Source organism: Carettochelys insculpta, chromosome 2 (genome assembly GCF_033958435.1).
Source record: "Carettochelys insculpta isolate YL-2023 chromosome 2, ASM3395843v1, whole genome shotgun sequence".
Lineage (NCBI taxonomy): Eukaryota > Metazoa > Chordata > Testudines > Carettochelyidae > Carettochelys > Carettochelys insculpta.
Window position 1 is genome coordinate 173,794,966 of NC_134138.1, and position 24,231 is coordinate 173,819,196.

The 24,231-nt window shown below is 41.1% G+C and overlaps 1 protein-coding gene across 1 annotated transcript in view; it reads right to left on the reverse strand.

The window, feature by feature from the left end:
- Positions 1-24,231, reverse strand: part of ABCA13 (ATP binding cassette subfamily A member 13) — a 316,624-nt gene that overhangs the window by 1,872 nt on the left and 290,521 nt on the right. The window contains exons 58-61 of the mRNA XM_074986018.1: positions 21,926-22,029; positions 18,766-18,858; positions 2,668-2,773; positions 1-138 (exon numbers count right to left, since the gene is read on the reverse strand). Of these exons, the coding sequence (XP_074842119.1) occupies positions 1-138; positions 2,668-2,773; positions 18,766-18,858; positions 21,926-22,029 (441 nt within the window). The remainder of the gene's footprint in view (positions 139-2,667; positions 2,774-18,765; positions 18,859-21,925; positions 22,030-24,231) is intronic.

Genomic DNA, 24,231 nt, shown 5'->3' on the forward strand with positions numbered 1-24,231 from the left:
CTGCTCTAAAGTAGTTTGGCTAATGGAATAATGTTTGATTTGCTGCAGAACTTTATGGTTCTCTAAAACTTTGAAGAGTTCTGGTAAACAGCCCCATCTGTATGGTACATGATATTCCTGCAGGTTAAGGTGCTGGCCCTTTAAACAAACATAAATAATTGTTAATGAATATCCCGATTAAGTTATATTTATTTTCAGCTTACCTGGTTTCAATATGATCCTTAGCTGAAAAATATGAGTTTGTAAAAATATACTAGATGGAGCTTGATTGCAACATCACAGAAGGTACAACTTGGTGGGGTTCAGAAAACACACAGACACATGCACACACACACACACACACACTATAACCTAGACCATAACACATTAATACAACATGAGTTGGTTGATACAGATATGGATAGATTCCTTCTCAGGAGGGTCCTCTTTTCTGAAATTTCAAATCTAATAATCCTAACAATGGCCAAGCCATAGCCTCAAATCAAAACCACGTCCTGATACTCAGGGAACCAGAAACCTATAGCAAGAGCAAAATTCTGTAATTTGGTACCACGTACTATTATAAGATACATTTTCAGAGACTGACTTCTCAAGCACACCTAAAACTCATTTTGAATGTGTGTATCTTTATGTATATATATTAATTTACTGAGTTTGATATTTATGCCTGAACACACATTTTGGAGATGTGACATATGGTTGCCCTCTGTTTGAAAATGTTACTCTTTTATCATGTTTTCATATACAATATATGCAAATCCAGAACACTTATGAATACAGTAGACCCCTGACTTATGCAGGGGTTGTGTTCTTGCAACCCCCACATAAATCAAATTTCCACCGCAATGCAGGGAAGCCAGGAAACTGACAAGGACACCAGCCCTGGTCAGTTTCCCCAGCTCCAGAGAGTGGAGAGGAGCTGGGGACCAGGTAGCAGACTGGCTCCCAGCTACCCTCTGCTTATGGGAGCCAGGAAACTGACATATTGCTGGTCAGTTTCCTGGCTCCAGATGGAGGTGAGCCAGGCATAGCTTCTCCCAGCTGGGGGAAGTTGGGGACAAGCCACAACAGCACGGCTGTCTGTCTGCCCAGCTTTCCCCAGCTGGGAGAAGCCATGGCGGGGCAGACAACTGTGGCGCAGTTTCTCCCAGATGGGGGAAGCCAGGGAGATGCTGCAGCAGCACCACTGTCTGTCTATCCCACTTTCCCCAGCTGGGGAAGCCTGGCAGGCAAACAGCCACAGAGCAACTTCAAGTTGTGCTTAACTTGAGCTAATGCAAGTTAAGCACAACTTGAAGTCACGTATTTCAAGGGTTTACTGCAGTAGGAAGACACCTTGGCTATGTCTACACTACAGAAATCTTTTGAAAGAAGTCCTTCTGGAAAAGCTCTTCTGAAAGAACTTATTTTTCATGCATCAGCACACAAAAAAGCAGATCAAAAGAGAAATTTCCTCTTTAGAAAAAGATCATCCACACAGCCCCTCCTCTTTTGAAAGAACAGACCAGGGATTGAAAAATCAGGCCCTGTGAGGACTGCTCCTTTGAAATGGGTGCTCTTCCTGAGATGGGCAAGGAAGAGCGATTTTCAAACGGAGCACCACATTTTTTCAATTTGCTTTCGAAAGAACACTTTTTGTATGTAGATGCTCTGTGGGATCTTTTGAAAGAGACCCCTTTCAAAAGAACTTGCTAGTGTAGACAGAGCTATAATTGACTTTTCCTCTGCGACCCTGAAGAACAGAGGTCCTTCAGAGCACTGGACTATACAGTTATCTAAGTGCAGACATTGGCAAGATTTGAAAAAAGAAGAACAAAGTTTATTGACTAGTGGGTACTGCAATCTATTTTATACATGCACAAACACACACAAACCAGCTGGCCTGGGGTACCATAGGAAGCTATTATGAACACAGCTAAGAGGAAAAGGTGAGAGTTCTGTATCAGCAGAATTATATAACCCAATAGCTGAGTGATTGTAAAGAAGGAAAACCTCAGTACCTTTAAGTACATCTTATAAACCTCATATGGTTAAGATATTGCACCTGCCTGTCTAGATGGATGGGCAGACAAAAGAAAGGAAAGAAAAAGGAAAGGAGGGGTTACAATGTCTTGAGAGAAAATGTCTAACGTATAAGTGGATCTCTCGATTATGATGTCCATTTCATTTCAGTTCAGTTCATTGCATTAGTTCAGCTTCAGAAGAATTCCCCTATTTTAATTCTTTGTTCAGAAAAGGCAGCCTGCTTGGAAAGGAGGATAAAGTTGTAGCAAAACATTTCAATCAACTATTAAAAATGTATTTGAGGGCTTTTTTTGTGATGACATATATTCATGGTAATTGCCATCCAACAGTCAAGAGTTATCACACAATGATATCTGGAATATGATAGCATTTCCTTACGCATAAAATAGAAGGCACCTGAGACATTTTAGAGGTCATTGTGTGGTAGCTGAGGATAAATGCTGACTTTCTAACAGTGATTAATGCAGTATGATCACCCTCCTGCCATTTTCTATATACTGGATGGTCTGGGAGAGGACAAAGAAAAACATAGTTTATTCGATGTATTGACTCATAAGTGACTTCCATTCACTTCAGTAGACATAGGGTCAGGCGCAGAACCCACCCTTTGCAACTTCTTTGAATAGAGAATTTCAGCCATACCTTAAACTGTGTTCCTGGAAAATTCAGCTTCAGATAGTCCAAAACAGTACTGTGGTGACTTGTTTCTTTGCTGAGCCAAATCTTGACAGAATAACCATCTCCAAACCTGAAAGCAGTGAGCACAGATACAGATATACATATTCTGTTCCATGAAGATGAGACGAATGCCTAGCTAAATTGATTGTCACAATGTTATTAAGTAACAGCATAGATGCCTATTGTATTATCATCACTGGGATTTTATTGTCATCAATCACACACTGATAACCACAAGGAAGAGACATTGACATTCATATTCTATAGTGCCACAGAACCACTGTTTTTAAAGGAGAACACATCTTAACGACTATACAACTTTCAACAGTCAGTGGAACATGGCATTTGTAACCAGAAACAAATACAGAAAAGGAGGATGCCCAGTAGGAGAGAGAAAGTATTAAACTGTAGCTTATCACAATATGTTGCATTTAGTGAGCCCCTGGCATGGAGAAGCTCAAATGTTTTACAAACATGGGTCTTAGCTCTATTTTACAGAAGTAGAAAGTAAGCCATTGAGTTGTCATGCACTGTCTTAGCACTCATGCTACAAATCACAGTCATGAGAGAATGCTGCAGTTTTTCTTAGGTTCCAAACGCAAAAATTGCAGGATTCCTCCAGGACTGATTATCAACAGAATTTGGTAACACAACCCAGGTCTCCTGATGGCTCATTGCCTACTTTAGCTACTTGCTAATGCTATTAATCTTGTCTAATAATACCAAGAATTTATTTTCCTCTCTCTGGACACATTTCATCATATGTAAATAAGTCAAGTTTTGAAAAAGTAAATAAAGCATTATTTTTATTAAATGTATTCTATTCTAGCACATTATGTGGAGTGTTAATTTTATACATAAAATAGACATATAAGTGATGAAAGTCACCTCTGCAGGATTATATGTTTGCTCATGATCATTTTTAAATACCAGTGTACACACAAGAGCTTTTCATGCTCCAAAACAAAGTCCACTTTCTATGTAGACTCCAACTCCCACCCTCCTGTCCTGGGAGTTGGCTAAAACATAACACCACACAGTCATTATAATATCAGTTAACAAACTTTATCCCCCGATTATCTGTTCCTAGGGTTCCTATCTCAGTGCTGCTCAGCTCATGCCCAAATCCTCTCTGACAAGAAAGCATTCCTGCACACTTCACTTACATCAGGGTGAAGTTATGAGTTGCTACCTGTGTCAGCCAGATGGGAAGAAGGGGTTTTCGAAATCAGGGGGTCATTTCGAAAGGCCCCCAGCTACGTGGGCAGTGTGTTTTTCGAAACAAGCAGTTTTGAAGTGGGCGCAGCTGTCATTATGCTATCTAGGCACTGCAAATTCATGGCAGTGTCTTATTAGCATATTCTGAAGTGCCACATTACCATAGCCCCTCCAAAAGGAGGGGCTAGTGCGGCCACAGCCTAAGTGACTCAACTGGACCCACCTTCTGTTTGCTCATAATAATAAGGGGATTTCAAAGTTGGTGTGGTCCTTTTGAAAAGGAGCCCCATCTGGACGAGCCACGTGGCAGCAAAAAGCGGCAATTTCGAAGAGCCACGGCCATTGGCATACTAACGAGGCACTGAATATGCCTCATTAGTAATCTTCAAAATGGCCATTTGCATGGCCACTTGGAAGATTTGGGCTAGTGTAGACACGGCCATAGAAGGCAATAACATCAAAATACCAGTAGATGTAATGATATGCAGTACACTCTCATTTACCTGAAACTCCATTATGCAATCTATTAACCTGGGAGGAGGAGGAAGAAGCTCTGACATGGGATAGGTCATCCTGCTGCTGAAAGGCTCCTTTGGCAGTGCAGAGACCCCTTTTGCAACCTCATTAGTATGGGAACAAATGTACTTGGACATGACAGCAGAGCTGCAGGGGGCTCCTTGTGCTGCTGCCCTTTCTGTCAGCTGGGATGAGATGCGGGTCAGTGACCTCTCAATACATGATAAGCGTTTACAACTCCACTGTCACAAGAATGAGTGTGCAGGGCACAGTGGAGACACCTCACCTGGGCTGCAAGGAACAGCACAAGTTCTTGTCCATTGAGAAGGCCTCCCAACCACTGGATGACTCCTGCACCCTTGATTCTCTCCAACCCCACATCCCACAGGTGATTCCAATAATATGGAATAAGCTGTATTAGATATTACACGTGTCCTTCATAGTAGGTCTATACATGTGCATTGCATAAATTGAACACCTATAAAGGTACAAAAAATGAAGGACTAACAATTGCTATAAGCCACCTGGAACCCTCTGATCAGTCTCTCCTGATAGTCTGAGAAGGACAAGCAGCGAAGATAAGATGATAAAGCACAAGCTGTGGATTCAGGAGGTGTTTTCGCTGTCCATCACAGATTGCCTGTGTTCCTTTCAGCACACACCTTCACCTCCAGATGACCCATTTTCTCATTAAAACATGTAGATAATAATAATGGCTGTGACATTTGCATTAGACCACATCTTTAGCTGGTGTAAAGCCACAGACCTGCAACAACTACAAGAAAGCTATGACATTTAACACAACCTGAAGACCTAACCAATTATTTCAAAAGTTTAGCTCCACAGATGAACTTCTAAATGAACAAAGTATTGTTCTCATTATTAGACCTAGGGCTTGTTAGAATGTTTGGTACAAAGGCTACATAGAAAAACTGCTTTGTAGAAGCCTAAAATATGAATATGAAGACTTGTTTAAAAAGATATACTTAACACCCCAACACTGCCTGTATTTTGTTTTATTTTTTTTCCATTGCATTTGGACACAATCATTACATATGACCAAATGGAGCTGAAAAGGTAACATGTTGTTATATAGTTTTGGTCAAATTCAGCACTACCCAAGCTGTGCTCTTCCTTTTCAGTCGTTCCTTGAGTAGCATGAAGTAACACAACAAGGGATCCAGAACAATGTGGAGTTTAGATCAGCAACTAGATGGCTTCCCTTGTAATAATATATTAATAGATCACTAATTAAATCTTCCAAATGCATAACATTGTTCCTGCAGACAAGAGAAAGAAAATGAAACTACGACTGAGCACCCTTAGTAACACTCTCTATTTAGATGAAAGCCAAGCTGAGGTAACCTTTTAAAAGAGATCATTGATTTTGATCAGTCTTCTGGTGCATGTACACAGAGGCCACCTGGAATTTTGTATGCAGTGAAGTTCCAGATGCAAATAAAACAAAATTCTGATTAGCACAGACAGAAATATACACCATTTAATGTAATTTTAATCCTCAATGGCATAAATACCAACATGGGTACAAATAAGCAGTTTTCAAAATGGAAAATGTTTCTTGCTAGTCAAATTACGTATTTCCTATTCCTTGAATTCATATTTTATTTTCCTGCAGAAGTTTTCATATACGCTAACACTGATCACCCAGAACATCTCCCTCCTTTACTGTTCTCGCCAGCAAGCTGCTTTTTGTGGCCAACTGAGGCAATGGAAATTGAACTGACCGTTGTTTTGCTCTGCATGTTTTCCTCTCCCACCCAACAGATACATTTAAAGCAAACGCCCAGAGTTGAATTACACAGGCTACCATGTCCTGATTTGATTAGCACTGCTAGGATCAAACCTTTACTACCCAACAGTTCACAACCTGAAGAGGAAAACATAATCATTAAAGCAGCATCATTGGAGCCAGAGCACCTGTTCAGCAGCCATCTGTTGCCCTATCTTTTGCATTGCTCAGCAAAGGTGTTTTTCATTGCGATAAGCAGATACCATCACATCAGTTTAATGCTACCTTTATTTGTTTTTCATGTTGCTTTTTATCCTGATCAGATTATTGGTTCAATCTGGACTGTAACCAAAGCCAAAGGGACTGCTCAGGGGAGTAAAGTTACTCACTGAATGACCAAAATACCTTTATTTTATAAATACCAAATATGTTACAGGACAGGGCTGTACTCTGTTCCCTTTGTACAACGCAGGCCATGTAAAGAGTGTGGAAACTACCTCCTCTAATTGGGGATACTCCAGTGGGCGCAAAGTCATACAAACATCTTCCTGCTAAACCAGGTTGGCAGCTGTGCTAGCTGGTAGTAGGCACCAACTTCAGAAGCGTGAAGGTGTGCTTGTAACCTGCACCATGAATTGGCAGACTATCAGACAGCTACAGCAAGAAGCTCCCCAAATTCCCGATAACTAGCCACATTAGTTAATCTTTTAGCTATATTTTACTATTTAAAACACACTGCTCCTTGATGTTGTGCTTTCTGGTTTTCCTGTCTCTGCCTGGAAATATACATCATTAAATTAAAAACTGTCTGAAAATTTGCTACTGAAAAATAATGTGCACCCTTTGTCTTTTAGTATAAAACTAGCTTGATAGAGCTTTTCCTATGCTTCATAGAATATCAACAGATTACTCAAAGAACAACATTATATCAGACAATAAAACAGAAGAATTATTGGCATTTGATGTGTGGAAAGGAGACCACAAGCCACATCCTTCAGTACATTGGTGAACCAACTCATCATTGCAATGCTTAATTATTTATTTTTGTTCTGATTAATTTCCACGTACTGCATGCAACTTTTGTTCCCTTAAATGAATAGTCATCACGGGTGCCAGTAGATCTGCTGATTCGATTAGCACTACTCACATAAACAAAGGATCAGACCCTGTATTGGAAGCACATGTGACTCTTCACACAATGCCTAGTAAACCTGTGGAACTCATTGTCAGAGGATGTTGAAGGACAAAAGTATAATTGGGTTCCAAAATAACTTGACAATTTAATGGAGGTAAAGTCCATCACTGGCTACTAGTCAGGTTGATCAGGGCCACGATCCAACTCTCAGCTGTTCCTAAGCCTCTGACTGCCTGAAGGTGCAACTGGATCACAGTGAATGGATCACTGAATAATCGCTCTGTTCTGTTCATTCCTCCTGAGGCAGCTGGCCTTGGCTCCTGCTAGATGACAGAACACTAGGCTAGATGGGTCACTAGTAAGGCCTAGCATGGCTGTTCTTATGTAATAAATTTAACAAATACAAATGTATTTGAAAAGAGAAAATATTGAGGTAAATTTATCTATTAATAATTAAAAGTGATGAAACCTCCGTTTTCTTCAAAAAAAAGTCTTGGTCATAAATTCAAAACTGGTACCAATTGCTATGTACTGTTTCCTTATTATGTTATGGTTATGCAAAAGTGGAAGAATTTCAGTGTTGCTGGAACAAATACAGACTCATGAGTAGGTTATGTGTGTATGTGAATAAACTTACTGATATTTTGATATACAGTATGCTCCCCTTCATACAAAATTCTATTATCCAAAGCTCTTCCTTGTCCTGGTGCAGAGGAGCCCTGGGTCAGACCCCTGCAAAGCGGACCCTGATATCTTAATTATCTGAAATATCAATTATTGGAATAAAATCCATGCCCACCCAGCTATTTTGATAATTAGGGGCATTCTGCATGCAAAATAATCAAGAGTTTAAAAATAGGTGTCTACCTATAACATCTTAAGTTCGCTTTGGTGAGAGTTACTGGGAACTAAGCATTTTAAAAATTATGGAACTTACTTCAGTACTTAAGTACAGACTTACAAGACTAGTTTTTGAACAACCTGGGCTTTGAGTATGAAATATATGTGCAATACACTAAATAGGGTGCACACACATGTATCCATATGTAAACTCTGCGCGTGCATGTGTACACACACCTCCTCACCCATCCCATTGGCTTGATTCACCACTGTGATACTCTGGTCTGCCGCTGATGGAAAAAAGAAGCATTGGTTCAGACCCTATATATTACAGGCCAGAATAGAGGTTGAAAATCTCTAATCCAGTACTTTCTGGTCTGTCTTGATTTTAGTTATCTATATATCCACTTATCATGGGTGTAGCTGAGTTTCCTACGGTCCAATAAGCTCTGTTTACAGCTACCAGTCCTAGCTCTCAGTGTTCTGTGCTGTTATTTGGCTCTAATTTACCACGAAAATGACTCCTCAGAGCCCACTTATCAATGTAAGTGTTGGTAATGCTTCTAGACAACACTGATCTCCTGTGGTCTGGCAAATTCTCCGGTTCATTATTGGTCAGATCACCAGGGTGCCAGACTAGAGAGACTCAACCTGTAACATTATGGCCTCTTGATGTTTCCTGATACATCTCTATCTAAGATCCTATTTTCAGTTGCTTGTGACTTTACCAACCTTTATCAATTTATGCACCGCAGCGCTTCCTTAGTAAACTCCCAAGACCCCAATTACTAACCTTCCTTCGAAGGAAGGTGGTAGTGTAGACAAGCCCATTGAGAGGTAAAGCACAGAAAAGTCAAAATTAAGGATGCCCTATGCGACCTTCATTGGCCCCTCTTTTGCAAACGCATTATGGTAAAGTCTTTAATTACCACACTTTCCTCCCAATCCAGACCTCTCCTCATTCTGTATACAGGCAACTTTAAATTCTGGACACTCCTACCTTCCTTGTTCTTGATTTTGCAATTTAGTCATGTTCTTTTAATGTAAAGCTTTGTGTTTGGTACGCATAAGCATAAATAAATAGAGCCCATCCTCAGACTTCTCATATTTGGGATTTTTAAAGATCCCCAATATTTGTAATGAAAATGTACCTTTTCAGGGTGTTTTAGCTGGACTTCAGTAAAAGCTACTTTCAAACTTAACTCTTTTTTAGGAATACAAGTTAAACCTCTCTAATCCAGCAGCCTCGGTGATCTGATTGGTGCTGAATGAGAGAATTTGCCAGACCAAGGAGGTCAATATTTTCTAGCAGCATTATCAACACTTCCACTGATTACTGGGCTCTTAGAAGACAGTTAGAGGTAAATCAGAGCTAAATACAACCACAAAACACCACGAATCAGGACTTGTGCCTGTTAAAGTTTGTGGGTCCGCAGGAAACATGGCCACACCTATGATAAGTGGTCATCCACCTAAGTAAAATCGTGCTGAACCACAGACACTGCTGAATGAGAGTGTGTTGGACCAGAGAGGTTCAAACTGTACAATGAAATAGCTATATTACACATCTATACCCACACATGCAATAGCAGGTTTGTCAAACACAAAAATACTTTGGTTATTCAAGCTAAGACGCTTTAAAAGTATTATACCACACTGTTACGTGCACGTTTTATGATTCTAATAAAAACATCATGACTGCATTACCTCATAAATACTGGGATCCTCCAGTATTGTAATTCTGTTTCCACTCAGAGTGGGGATATTCCTGAGATTTTTAAATTCACAGCTCTCCTTTCATTCTTAGAAATCCACATGTATGTGTATCAGAAGAAAAAAAGATGAAAATCTTCCCAATCAACCAAATCTTTAAATAGTAAAGTGTAACTACTTTGACAACCCATTTTCATTCCAGCTCCACCATAACAAATGGCATAGTTGTTGGGTAATGTAATCAGCTGCTTTGCTGATATTATTTGTGCACAGGCTTGATGTTCATTCAGCACTTTGTTGTAGGTATTGCAAGCTAGTAGAAATCTTCCAGATGGACCCAGAATGAAAGAAGATATTCAAAATATTGTCCCCAGTGGATTGGACAGCTGTATCTAACATAAAAATACTTCTGTGCAGTCTTTTAAAAAAACATAAAACAGAAGATGATGGAGAGAGCACAGAAATATAATCCATTCTCGATATAGAGTGACTGACTTCTTTGTCTGCAGTCAACTGAAGTTAGGCTTAAGCAAGCACATCTACTAAAGCATGTTACTCCTGAAAGCCATACCTAGAATCTAACTCTAAGCTCACTATTCCCAGGTAACAGTGTTTTATTGTCATTCTCTTCAGATATTTATCAGCTGCAATAAGAGAGCCTTTAAGGGAACCAGACAAAAACGTTTGAGATATTTTAAATCTGTGTCCACATACATAAAATATAGTCTCACAGAGTGCTTTTTTGTTTAAAAAAAAAAAAAGGAGCCAGCACTGCTCCTCTCCTCCCCTTCCCTCCCCCGTCCCCTCCCCGCACCAGGTTCCCACAGCTTGGGCTGCCAGGGAGGCAGTGGCGTGGGAGGGCTCCCAGCTCTGCTCTGCCATGGGATAAAGGGACTCTACCTCCTAGCCCCATGGCAGGCAGGCTCCCAGCCTCCACTCTGCTGTTAGGCTTGGGCACTCCAGCTCCTGGCCCCACACTGCTGCAGGGCCAGTGGGGGCTCTGGCTCCTGGTCACTCTACCATGGCACTTGGGGGCTCCAGCTCCTGTCCCTGGGCTGTTGTGGGGTTTGGGGGCTCTGGCTCCTCCCCTGTGCTGCTGGGGATCCAGCAGGAGCTCCAAGTTCTGATCCCACTCTACCATGGTGCTCAAGGGCTCTGGCTAAAAGGGTGACAGTACGCCATAAGGGTACATACCATCACAAGAAAGCACTGGTGTCACAGATGGATCCAAATCTGAACCAGAGACAGACTACCTGCAAGAGTCAGTTGGATCTTGGATGAACAGGGCACAGATGAGATGAGAATATGGAAGATGGAAAACAGGAATGGAGAATAGGAAAAGAAGGAAAACAGCAGTAGAAATGAATCAGGACTCACATATTCAAGATAACAAGTGTGGTACCTTATGGCACTTCAGAGCTTTCTCAGATTTCATTACATTCCAGATTCTGGCCGTGCATTTAATTGTAGAATTCTGTACTGCCATCTGGAGAACCTGTATTTAATCCCTGAGCATGATTTCTCACTCCTGCCAGGTGCTGAAGGAGTGTTAAAAGAGGAAGCTAAAAAGCCTTGGGAGTGAGTGCTCCATAACATTCAGCACCTATTTCCATGACTAAAGAGAGACTTTAACAAAACATATGGAGTCCTATTAAATCTTCCCCATTCATCCAGGAAAATGGTGGTTCACCCAACTCTCAGTTGGATTACTATATCTACAAGTGATTTGGACATTTTATTCCATATAATTTTTAGAAACAATTAAAAAGCTAAAGAATTTGTCAAAAACAAATTATAAAAATAAAAATATGCAGACCTTCAGTACAACCAATACAAAAAGTTTAAATGACACATTTCATTTCGGGAAATTAAATATAAAGAAAGTCTCTGACAAAGTCCCTCCCCAAAGGTTCTTAAGTGAAATAAGTAGTCATGGGATAAAAGGAAAGGTCCTCTCACTGATAAATAAATGATTGAAATATAGGAAGGAGAGGACAGGAATAAATGGCCTGTTTTTACAGTGGAGGGAGATAAATCGCAAGATGCCTCAGGTGCCTTATACTCAGGCTATCACTATTCAACATATGCATACATGATCTGGAAAAGAGAGTAAACAGCTGACAAAACCTGCAGATGATGCAAAATTACTCAAGACAGTTAAGTTCAAAGATGACTGCAAAGAGTTACAAAGGGATCTCTAAAACGAGGGCAACAAAATGCTGATGAAATACAGTGTTGATAAACGTAAAGTAATACATATTGGAAAAGATAATCCCAACTATACTCAGAAGATGGTGGTGTCTAAATTAGCTGTTATCCTTCAAGAATGATTTTGAAGTCATTGTGGATAATTCCCTGAAAACATTTGCTTAAGTGCAGCAGCAGTTAAAAAAGCTGACAGATGTTAGGAACCATTAGAAAAGGGAAAGATGATAATGCAGAAAATATCATAATGCCACTATATATATATCAATGGCATGCCCCAACCTTGACTACTACATGCAGTTCTGATCATTCCAGCTCAGAAAATATATATCAGAATTAGATCAGGTGCAGAGAAGGATGACAAAAAATATTAGGGGTATAAACTATATAAAAGCTTACCTAGGAGGAGATATTAGAAATATTAGAACTGTTCAAATGACAAGGCAGATAAGAGGGGGGCATGTTACATGTCTATAAAATCATGAACAGTATGGAGAAAGTAAATGAGGAAGTTCACATAACATGAGAACTAGCAAACATCAATGAAATTAATAGTCAGCAGTTTTAAAATATAACAAAGCATTTCTTCACACATTGTCTAGTTGACCTGTGGAACTCATTGGCAAAGGATGTCAAGAAAGCCAAAAATTATAGCAACTAAAATTTAAGGAAAGGCCCATCAGAGATTATTAGAAAAAATAGTTAAAAGCTGTAACCCCATGTTCTAGGGGTTCTTAAACCTTTGACTACCGGAAACTGGGACTCAAGGAGAGGTGATAGAAATTCCTGCTTAAAATGAACTACAAATAAAACAATCAGAGAGGTCGCCATGTTAGTCTGCATCTTCAAAAACAACAAGAAGTCCTGTGGCACCTTATAGATTAACAGATATTTTGGAGCATAAGTTTTCACGGGCAAAGACCCACTTCATCAGTCTATAAGGTGCCACAGGACTTCTGTTATAAAAAAAATGTGTCGCCTGTGTGCCTAACACACACAAAGTCTCTATAAATCACATTTATATGAGTCAGATGGATTTCCTTGTGACATCATCAGTCCTGGGTGAATTCTGCAGTTTTAATATGGCTCCAAATACAACAATTGCAGAATTCCCCAGGATTACATAATTCATAACCAAGACAATCAAGTACTATTATGCCTAAGAACAATACATGTTATCATCCAAATAGAATGGGATTCCACACCTCCACTACAAACATTTTCACTTCCAGAATGCACCACACACAGCACATATCAAATCCCTCCAGTCATACTGTGATACCAATGGGCTTTTCAAATTAAGGCACAGCCTATCAATATAGCCTACAGTCATCATGCTGAAATCAGAGTTAAGGCTGTGCATTTGATTTGGAAGTGGAAGGGAGATTTTGCTACAGATGGGAGAAAGTCTGCAGTTATATTTCGACAGTACTGCTGGTTAGAACAATTTTACGTAGATGCTAATGTTGCCTTAACTGACTGACTGATTGAATTAAGTTTTACTGAGGCTGCGTCTACACTATGAGATAAATTTGAATTTATTAATATCGATTTTGTAATGCTGGATTTTATAAATTCGAATTTGACTATCCTCACCTCCCCACATGCTTCCTCACAAAGTCGACTTATTGCTGCCACACTCAATCCACAAACATCAACTGTTGCAGCAGTGCATTGTGGGAATCTATCCTTCAGTTCCCTCATCCCCATAGTAGTTTGGGTATGTTCGCTGGCATCTGACATCTTCCCACATTGCATTGCCCTCATTCCCCTCCCATCATAGGCTAATGTCCATTTTTCCAGTCGGAAGAAGGGAAAAGTAGGGCGTTCACAGAGATGGCAAAGTTAACAGAAAGTTTGTTCTTCTGTAACTGAATTATCAAAGATTTTATATAAATCATCAAATATGTGTCTTCTCAACTGCCCCATCCACTGACTGTCCCCTCTCCCTTGATTGCATCTAATCCCTGAAAATAAGGCAGGGACAATGAAAAGCATGAAGGGAGAGTAGCATGTAAAGATTTGGAAAAAGAGAGTTGCTGAGGAAAGGGTTCTTGGGTTCTCAGTCCACTGTGCAGTTTCTGTGCACACTCTGTGTTCTCAGCTGGCCCTCCACCCACTCTTCCCTGCGTGAAGGGGTGCAAAGTTAGAAGAAAGAGGACAGGAAAGGACAGGAAAAAAGATTTTTGTCTTCCCTCTTTGCTACGCAGAAATTGCCAACACATGGGATGGGAGCAATAAGTCTACTTTGTGAGGAGCATGTGGGGAGGTGAGGATAGTCAAATTTGAATTTATAAAATCCAGCGCTACAAAATCAATATTAATAAATTCAAATTTATCTTGTAGTGTAGATGCACCCCTCAAATCTTGATCGCCAGAGAGAAGTGGAATGTTCTGAGTGCAGGGGGACTGGACTGGATGACCTCTCAAGGTCCCTTCCAGTTCTATGACACAGGTGTATCTCCATATAAAAATGCTACAATATCTTTCCAAAATGTGGCAGCGGTGAAACCTCAAACACTGAATTTATAATGGAAACAGGAATCTCAACTGGCCCTCCACCCACTGTTCTCTGTGTTTTTGCAGGGCCAAACAATGAAGAAAGAGCATAGAAAAGGTTAGGGAAAATATTTTATAACAGAAATATCAAAGATTTTGCAAAAAGCATCAGGTGTCTGCAATGGGCAACAAGCCTCTGAAAATATTTTTGGTGGGGGGGGTCTGTGGCTGCAGAACCGGTTGAAATGTTCCCACACCCCTGCAAATCTTAGCTGCTGGGGGAGACTCCTCCCCCACAGGTGGAAGCAGGCCCCCCAGGTCCTTGTTGAGGCATGGGGAGGGGTCAGTGGGGGGAGTAGTTGAAGTAGTCTCCCAGTGCACCAGGAAGGTCCCGAAAATATTAGCTGCCAGTGGAGACTTCACCCCGTCAGTAGCAAGCCCCCAAATGCATATTTGTGGTGCGGGGGTTGGGGGCTGGGATCTGCGGCTGCACAGCCAGTTGAGGAGGTCCCTTGGGTGACAGCAAGCCCCGAGTATATATTTAAGGTGAGGGGCCAGTTGAAGTAGTCCCCTGTGTGGCAGAAAGGCCCCGAAAATCTTAGCTGCCAAGGGAGACTTCACCTCAGCGGTAGCAAGCCCCCAAATGTATAACTAGAGTCAGTGGTGGGGACAGTTGAAGTAGTCCCCTTGGCAGCAGCAAGCCCCTGAATATCTGAGCTGCCAAGGGAGACTGCCCCCTGAGATTTGAAAGCCCCTGAAATTCTTTCGCATCCTCAGAGCCCTCACCACGTGCAAGCCAGGCCAGGGTGCTGCCTGGCAGCATGGTCAGCACTGAAGTGCAGGCAGGTCCTTTTATTGTGTTGGGGCTGATGTGGGTGAGTGTGGGAAAGACCCCGACTGTGTGGCACCTGTGGTGGGAGGGAAGAGGGTTTCGCACACAAATGTAAACCGCTGAGAGGAAGTTTCTCGGCCTCTTATGCGAGCGTAACCCCACCACAGCCTTGTTGCCATATGGTATGGCAGGGCAGCAACCGGCACCAGAAACAAGTCAGTGTAGAGACAGAACCAGGAACTCCAAGCAGGAGCTATTTGTAATGGGCAGATGCGCTCACAGCGCTAATAGCAAAGAAAGACAGACATTTCTCGGGCTGTCATACAGACATGACCCCACAGCCACAGGCTTCCTGACCCCGATCTGAAATTCACGGATTTCCTGTTACCTAATTCCTGCGCACCTGGAGAGCAGCATGCAGAGCTGTGGGACACTGTGGGATACATACACAACACCTCTGGCTTCCACACTGGCCTCTAATCGAACTTTTAAATTCAACCTTGATGCTCAACCCAGAAGGTACTGAGGATATTATGATATCATCATCATCGTTCCCTAAACTGAGCTAATAGTATTTGTGCTGAAGACAGTCATGTACTACCTGCATAGGGTAGAAGAATAAAAAAGGTAACTAGGGGGTGTTGAGTAGACAACCTGGAGATGTGGGAAGGCAGGAGGAAGTTGTGAATGAGACAAAAAGTAGGCAGCAGCGGTGCTTGTGAAGTGCAGTAGATTGAGGAAGGAAATAGTGTTTGGCAACTGGGCATGTAGGATGTCACGAAAGCAGGACGTTCTGAGTATAAGTTGTTTTGCGTTACAAGTTGTAAGGTTTCAATAGGGCAGTGGGATGAGTAGGGCTGAAAGGGAGATGGGGGTGGGAGGTGGGGAGAGTAATGAATGAACTATAAAGAGAAGCAAAGGTGCAGGAGTGTAAAGAGGATTCCCAAGGTTGGCTGTGAATGCCCGAGGTGCATAGACCTATCAGTAGTGCTGAGCAGGGAGCAAGAAAAAAGTAACTAAAAGAGATAAGTTCCAAAGCAAGATGATTTGAATTGATCCCTTTGGAAAAGTTAGTAATTATTTTTCCACCACTACGAAATCATCCTCTGGAGAGTAATTGTGATATATATTTGGAAACTAAACTCAATCAATCAGCCACCGAGCTGTGAAATAGAGAACAGCATCATTCCAGCACACCGCACCGTCTGTAAGAACCTAGGATGTTAGAGAGGTAACCATGCAGGGGAATAAAGAAACCTAGAGTCAGAAGCTGGCTTGGGATACTCGTATGGAGTGGAGCTGGTGACCCAGTGAGGAAGGCTGGACACTGAAAGGAAGTTGCAGTGAATGTAAGTTCATGGAGGATATTGAGATTCTCATTGCCTTCCCTTGGGCTACATGTAAAGTGTGAAGATGCATTTAAATTTTTACTTTGCCCAACATGTCATTTTTACTGGACACTTATGTGTGAGATTCTGAATTAGGGGTTACAATGGTGGCTTACGTCCAGGAAGCTAAAGACTAGTGAGATTACTGGTGCTATTTTTCAGAAATAAGTGATATTAATTGATTCCTCTGAAAAAGTCACTGACTAAGTTCCACCTTCTGCTCTCTAGTCTCTCAAAATAGGGTAGAAAATATCAAAGGTTTCTGACCATGAATGGTAAATTTGGAGACTAGATTCAATCAATTCTACGTTCAATCAATGAATCTGAGCTCAAGAGATTTTAATCTTGCTTTATGTGAAAATCTCAGTGCAGCTTCAACTATGGGCTCACTTCAGATGCCTCAACGATATTTAAAAACAGAGCACAAACTATGACCAATATGGTCAACGTTTTCCATTTAAAATAATTAACTTTACAAAAATAATTTCCTAAAGTTTGTGTAAGACACTCATTCTTTTATGAATATGTTCTGCTGGAATCTCGTCTTGGAGAAATGGAAGAAAGCTCATGCAACTTGTTGATTTGTGAGCATTCTAAAAACAGAAGGATTGGGCAGAACTTCTGGTGGGTCACCTAGTTTATTGCCCTGCCTACTCTGTATTGGCTCCAATCACCTGATAGTTGCATATCTATTTTAGTCTTGGTATTGCCAGTGATGGTGAGTCCAAAATTTCCCTTTAGAGCTTGATAATATGATTAAATTTGCTTCACAGTTATAACTCCCAATGTTCAGCTGGTGTAAATTAGCACAGTCTCACTGATACGAATGGACTTCTGTTGATTTACACCAGCTGAAAATCTGACCCTCAGTTTATTCTAACATTTCATCTCAATTTTCAAAACTGAAGTTTAACTCTCTGCTTCGTTCACTGTTTTCTTGATTGCAATCTGCCCTAGCCCTCTTTGTAACACACCAACTTCCATGGATCATGTCTGACTTTGGAGCACCAAGAAAGCAGAATTCAGTATGCCCAGTCCATGAATAGGTAAGAGAGGAGCAATATTATTTAAAAAGAAAACCTTATTCTGAGAGCGTACAACTGCCACTGAAGTCAGCTCAAGAGAGTATTAGGAAAGAGGGATAATTAGAGGGCCCAGAAAGCATTCGTTTAATGGCTACTGTTGTCCTACATGCTTATTACTATAAGCAGAGATGCATGTAATGAACAGAAGGCTTATTTTATGAATCCTGCAAAGTGTCAAATTGCACACAACCCATTTCTCAGGGTGCAGCAGGAACTGAATTTAGATAAAAGCAGTCAAGTAGCACTTTAAAGACTAACAAAATAATTTATTAGGTGAGCTTTCGTGGGACAGACCCATTTCTTCAGAGCATAGCCATACCAGAACAGACTCAATATGTAAGGCATAGAGAACCAAAACAGTAATCAAAGTTGACAAATCAGAAAAAAATTATAAAATGCTCACCTTGATAATTTTTTTCTGATTTGTCAACTTTGATTACTGTTTTGGTTCTCTATGCCTTAAATATTGAGTCTGTTCTGGTAAGGCTATGGTCTGAAGAAGTGGGTCTGTCCCACGAAAGCTCACCAAATAAATTATTTTGTTAGTCTTTAAAGTTCTACTTGACTGCTTTTTTGTTTTGATAGTATATAGACTAATACAGCTCCTTCTCTGTTACTGAATTTAGATAGTTTTTTTTTTCTTTTTTGTTCTTCGGTGGTTTTTTTGGTCTTTCAAATACCAGTGCAAATTAAAGAGTACTTCAGCAATGTAATATATCCATTTAGTTTGCTAAGATATCTTAAAAGCTTCTAACTTAAGTAACAGTAGGTAAGAGGAAATTGTTCTGCATTTATATTTATACTCTGTTGACACTCTTAAAACCTCTAGTTAAAACTCTGCCTGAATTTAGCCACAATAGTTATTTGTAAACAAATCATACCTGTTTTTAATATGCTGTGGAGAACCAAGACACCTAAAACTGCCATTGACCATAATAGCAAGCCGAGTGCAGAGGGCTTCACACTCTTCCATACTAGAGGAGAAATATTGAAAAGAACAATAATTAGGCTGGATGAAAGTTACATATGACTAAATTTAATTAAAATTTGATGGCGTCTGGATGGCAGAGAAGATATGATACAGAATCCTTCACTTCTAGGTCAATGGTTCAAATGCATTACTAGTCAGTAGAGACCAAAAGTCATTACCACATGACAGCTGGTGGAGTCCTATAAAAATAAAATCATGTTTTCAGTCTGTTTCTAACTGGGTAGTTCTGGCCATGTTACAAAAGCCATAGAACTACAGGCATTAATTAACTACCTTATTTGCAGTCTCAGCAGAGATGCTAAGGACTGGGCCATTGGCATCCCGTGTTCTCTAACATGCCCCGTGGTAGTTGCTCCAAAGTAGGATTGGAACATTTGACAGGGCAGAGTGGTAAAACTGGACTGCTTCTTTTGAATCATGCTAGTTCGTGTGAAGTAAAATACTACTAAGTACACTTATGGGCAACAGAGTGGAGTCCTCAACATGACTCATACAAAAATGAATTTAGGCTTCAGCACTAATGTTCAAACAAGATGCATGATGCTGTATTTGAATTCTTTAAATAATAATGAATTACAATAATTTACAAATATTAAAGCAAAAGTGCTACCCTCACATATTTAGTATGAAACTGAATAATTCTTTCAGAGCATAGAAAAATTAAGTAAGCCAAGAGCATAATAATACATTTTGCATAATAGCTCATTACAATTGTACATTTCCAAAACTAACTTCCAGTGGGGATGTGTGAGGGTCTGATTTTCAATGGACCCTCAATGGATACTCCACTTGTGCAGGTATAATATTGTTCTTGAGAATAAAGGTGTCTGCAATTCAGACAAACTCAGCAGTGAAATTCTTCATAATATATCCTGATGCAAACAAGTAGTTAGATGTACCAGCTGTTCTGTGTCCCAGCCTATGGCCCCCACTTCATACAGCCAGGTGGGGTAGGAGAGCAAAGCATCACTGTCTTTGTTTGACCCACATACGCACAGGCTAGAACTAGATCCATTACACATGGGGATGCACTGTTAACTTACTTCCTTGAGAGCAGCTCACTGTGTAGGGATACGTAAGGATCAGGTAGGTCATAGCTCTGTCCTGCTTGGTAAGTGGGGATGATTTTGAAATAGCTCTCTGAATAGCACAAATGGAAAGCAATCTCCAAGGGGATCCTCTTTGAGCTACAATGCCTCCCAATTCTCTCCTTAGTGCGATTCCAACTGGCACTGCCCTCAAATAGGATTGCGGCTAACTACCACAATCCAACTGTGTGGGAGCAATTAATACAACCTCAGAAAATTAATACAACAAAGCAGAAAATAGTAAAACCTCCAAAAATTAAGCCCATTAACTTCAAAGTCTAAAATTTCAGAAGATGCCTTAAAAAGCACTCATATATTTTACATGTCCACATCTTGATGCACAAAAAAGCTGTATTTACAAATACAAATGCATTTCCCATTTAATAAGTCCTTTGAAAATCTGGTCTCTTGAATCCAATTATACTGACGGGGAACTAGTCATAGCAATGTGGTATGAATTGAAATTGGAATTCCTGTACACTACCATTGTTTATTGTTACTACTTTCGCTTAAAATCATTCATTCATGTAGCTGAAAGAATAATTGTCAATAATTTACTTGATGCATTTATTTTCTTTTTCTGCTTACTGAACATCTGTGAGTGGATCATGACTATCCTCAGTTTATTTGTTATTTGAAAATGATGGTTTTACTCAGTGGTTTGAAAGATAGGCGGTGATCGTTAGTCGTGACTGTATATTTAATCACATTTCTATTCCCTAGCTAGATGAGTAGGCTAGCAATTTGGATACAAACATTCATGTATGTGAATTTAAAGAGTCAGTTTCCATGAATGCCAAAACAACTTTGAAATTCATTTTCTGAGAGCCTCAAGCATTTGCACATTGAGCATTCAGAGAGAGAAAACATGCCCTGAACACATCTAACAAACCTTTCGTTTAAAATAGCTAACAACTCTTCTACTGTGGCATTTTATTGATTCATTTACTAATTAAGGAGTTAATTTGGTCAAAGTATTAATTCAGTGTTTTGATTAATTAGTTCTGTCCCTTCTAGGCATTCTTTCATAATTATATGGATAGAGGTGCCTATGAGCAAATCAGATGGCTTACTCAATGTAAACCATTTATGTATAATTATACTTGCTATACAGCATGCCCTGCAGGGAACATGCAATTTAGTCAAGTTACCATAGATGCTGCAAAACCTTTTTAATGTCTCCTCCATTAAACTGACAAAATGGAGAACATATTGGGGAAGACGCATAAGATGTTTCATGCCATGTTGTAGATTATGAACACTCTTTTCATCCCAGTGGGGCACAGTCATTTCCAATTCAAGAAATGCAGATTCAAGTGTATACTGGACATGGCTTAAGTTATGATAGAATATTCCCAGGAGACACGAGGTGTGTAGCTTCAGTCCAACCAGGTGTGCATGGCTCCGGCCCTGGGAATTTAAACATATTCACCTGTGCTCTGCTCTGAAGAACTCTGGCTGAATTTAAGCCCTGACATTGGCACGTCCTTTAAGATGGGGCAGAGTACTTTCCCCCCTCTGATGCTAACCATCATCTTTGGTCAGTTTAGAGGAAGGAAATTGCCGTGGACCTCTCCTCGTCCCCTTTGGTGATGGCTAGTTTCCTGCAGCGTGTTATTGGCAGAGTTTTAAAAGGCATAGCCTCAGTTCCCCAGGGAACACACAGATTGCAGTAATGGTTGATTCTCAGATGGGAGCAGGAAGGGAAGTGGAGAGGGTCTTATCTCCTCCCTCTCGCTAAATATACCCATCAAATCATAATGTAGCTCTTAACACCAATATTCAGGCAATTTGAGATTTCATGGATGAGAAGGAATTGCCATAATACAGCAAGAGACCTTAGCATTGTTACTTCTGAATGCAAATATCAACTTCTCTCCTTCAGAGGAATGTGCCTCAGAACTCAAGTGGAGCAAGCATACAGAACAAGAGAGGATGCTGGCCAATGTGATCATAGTGCACCTGTGGGATGTCAGCACAGCGGCACAGCCATCCTGAACCTCCTTCATGATGGCTTTCCAGAGGTATCGCTTGGAACAGGGATCCATTCCTGTGCTGGGCTCATCCTACAGAAACAAATGTACCAGTCACAATGAGGGTGAAGGTGGGGGAGACAGAGAGAGAATTTGATGCAGATACAGGGCCTGATACTGCTCACATGATCTATTTGCATGCAGGGGCAGGCGAGCTCTCTGATTTGGGATTAGTAAAGTTCCTCTGTTTTGTTTACAGTAGTGATTGGTAGCAGCACAAAGTTTTCTCCTCCTCCCTTCCTGGGACTCGTGGATCTGCCAGAGGCACAGGCTAGCAAATGAGAGGTTCTGTACGTCCTTGTTGCCTCCCCTGCACCTATGTACATGGCTCTTCAATGCTCTATGGTAGCGCCGGGTTCTTATGACATGCCTTCCGCCAAGGGGCATTCCGATCTGGCGGGGGGGGAGTGGGGAACCATGTGCCTACATACTGACCCAGACAGCACCGCCTTGCTGCATAGTCTCCAGTATGGTCTGAGGAAAGACAATGTGGCAGAGGCTGGCCATCAGCCCAGCCTGTCCCTTTCATATCCCAACACTCACAAAAGCTGTGGAAGCTAAATCTCCTAGTCACTGAGGGCTTCTGTGGGGAAGGAAATGCTGCATTCAATGCGCTGGATAAGATGGATTTTGATACCTTTTTGCTGGTGAAGAGGAAGACACCACTTGGCTCTTACTTTTTAAAATCATCCTCTCCACTTTGGTAGTGACAGAAAAGACAGCCCTTTCAATGCTTCCACTGAATGCAGGGTGTCATGAGGGTAGTGCTTTAATAAAGAAAACACTTAACATGGTATTACTTTTGTTCCTTAATTATGGATCCTTCCTGAATAAGCCTCTCTAAAAATCCTTTACAAGGAATCCTTCCCACAACACTTGGAATATATATAAGCCTTTTAAAGCATTTGCATTATTCAAGTACTTTCTTCCCCCAGCAAGGCTTTACATATGTAAGGCTGCACCTTTCACAGTAAGGGGCAAATTGAAATGGCTGCCTGCAGTGACAGATTGTCCTAAAGAGATTACATAACAGTTGGAGTACTTCTGAGAGTAAAGGAAGTGTTGACTTAAGAAGATAACCTCCTCCTTTCACCAAGCCATCCAAGATCAGTTGGAGCAAAAGTAAAACCATCCAACCTATGTGTGGATCAGTGCAATGAGATTAGAGGAAACACAATATCTTAGGTTGTAAGAATATATGCCAGTTCAGAGGCATGGTTTGGTAAATGCGTTAATCTAATTTCACCCATTCTGACAAACCAAGACAGCAGTCATGTAGCACTTTAAAAACTAGCAAAATGATTTATTAGGTGATGAGCTTTCGTGGGACAGACCCACCTCTTCAGATCTGTTCCATGAAAACACATCCCCTAATAAATAATTTTGCTAGTCTTTAAAGTGCTACATGACTGCTGTTCTGTTTTGTTAAAATACAGACTAACATGGCTACCTCTCCGTGACTATCAACCCATTCTGATTCAGTTTGGAGGATTATAAGATTTGCATATTTTACTATTTCCTCATCCTGGGCATAGAAAGGAGGATTAGAGGAGACTTTGTTTCCTCTAATAGAGGTTTTACACCACACGACCGGTTAAATATAAGATAAGAAGAGGGAGAGGGCACTCTGTACGTTTACTACATCTTCCTGACACATTTAACTTTTATCCCAGTCTCCAGAAGATGCTTATAAAGAGCATGATTTTTGCCTATGATACCTATCAGATTCCACCAAGTGGTAGATAGTTTCAAACATATGGAATATTGAGGAGGAAATATGGCTAATAGAAAGATGTGCCTCACTGTTCATCTGCAACCAATCGACCAGTTTAAGGAACATGTATTAAAATTCTGAGAAGACAGGCCACCCCAGAGCCCCTCACCACAAGCAGGGTGGAATGGCAGTGGGGACAAGGCTGCTGGCCCACGGTACCCAGGCTCATGACTGATGGGGCACCACCCTCTTGCCTTGTGTCTTCACAGCCTCAGCATCTGCCAGCCACCCCAATCCTCTGGATGTGCCTGGGAGCCCCACAGCAGCAGAGGAGGGTGAAGGGGCAATGCCTCCCCAGACCGGGCACTGTGGCAGGAGGAGCCACCGCTGCAGCTGGGCAGCAGCTCACACAGCTGCATGGCGGGAGCAGAACTGCTTGGTGTGGGAACAGCTCTCAATGGAGCGGGTGGCCTGGGACCAGGTGGCTGGGTATCTCGACACCCTGATTCAGGCCATCGCCA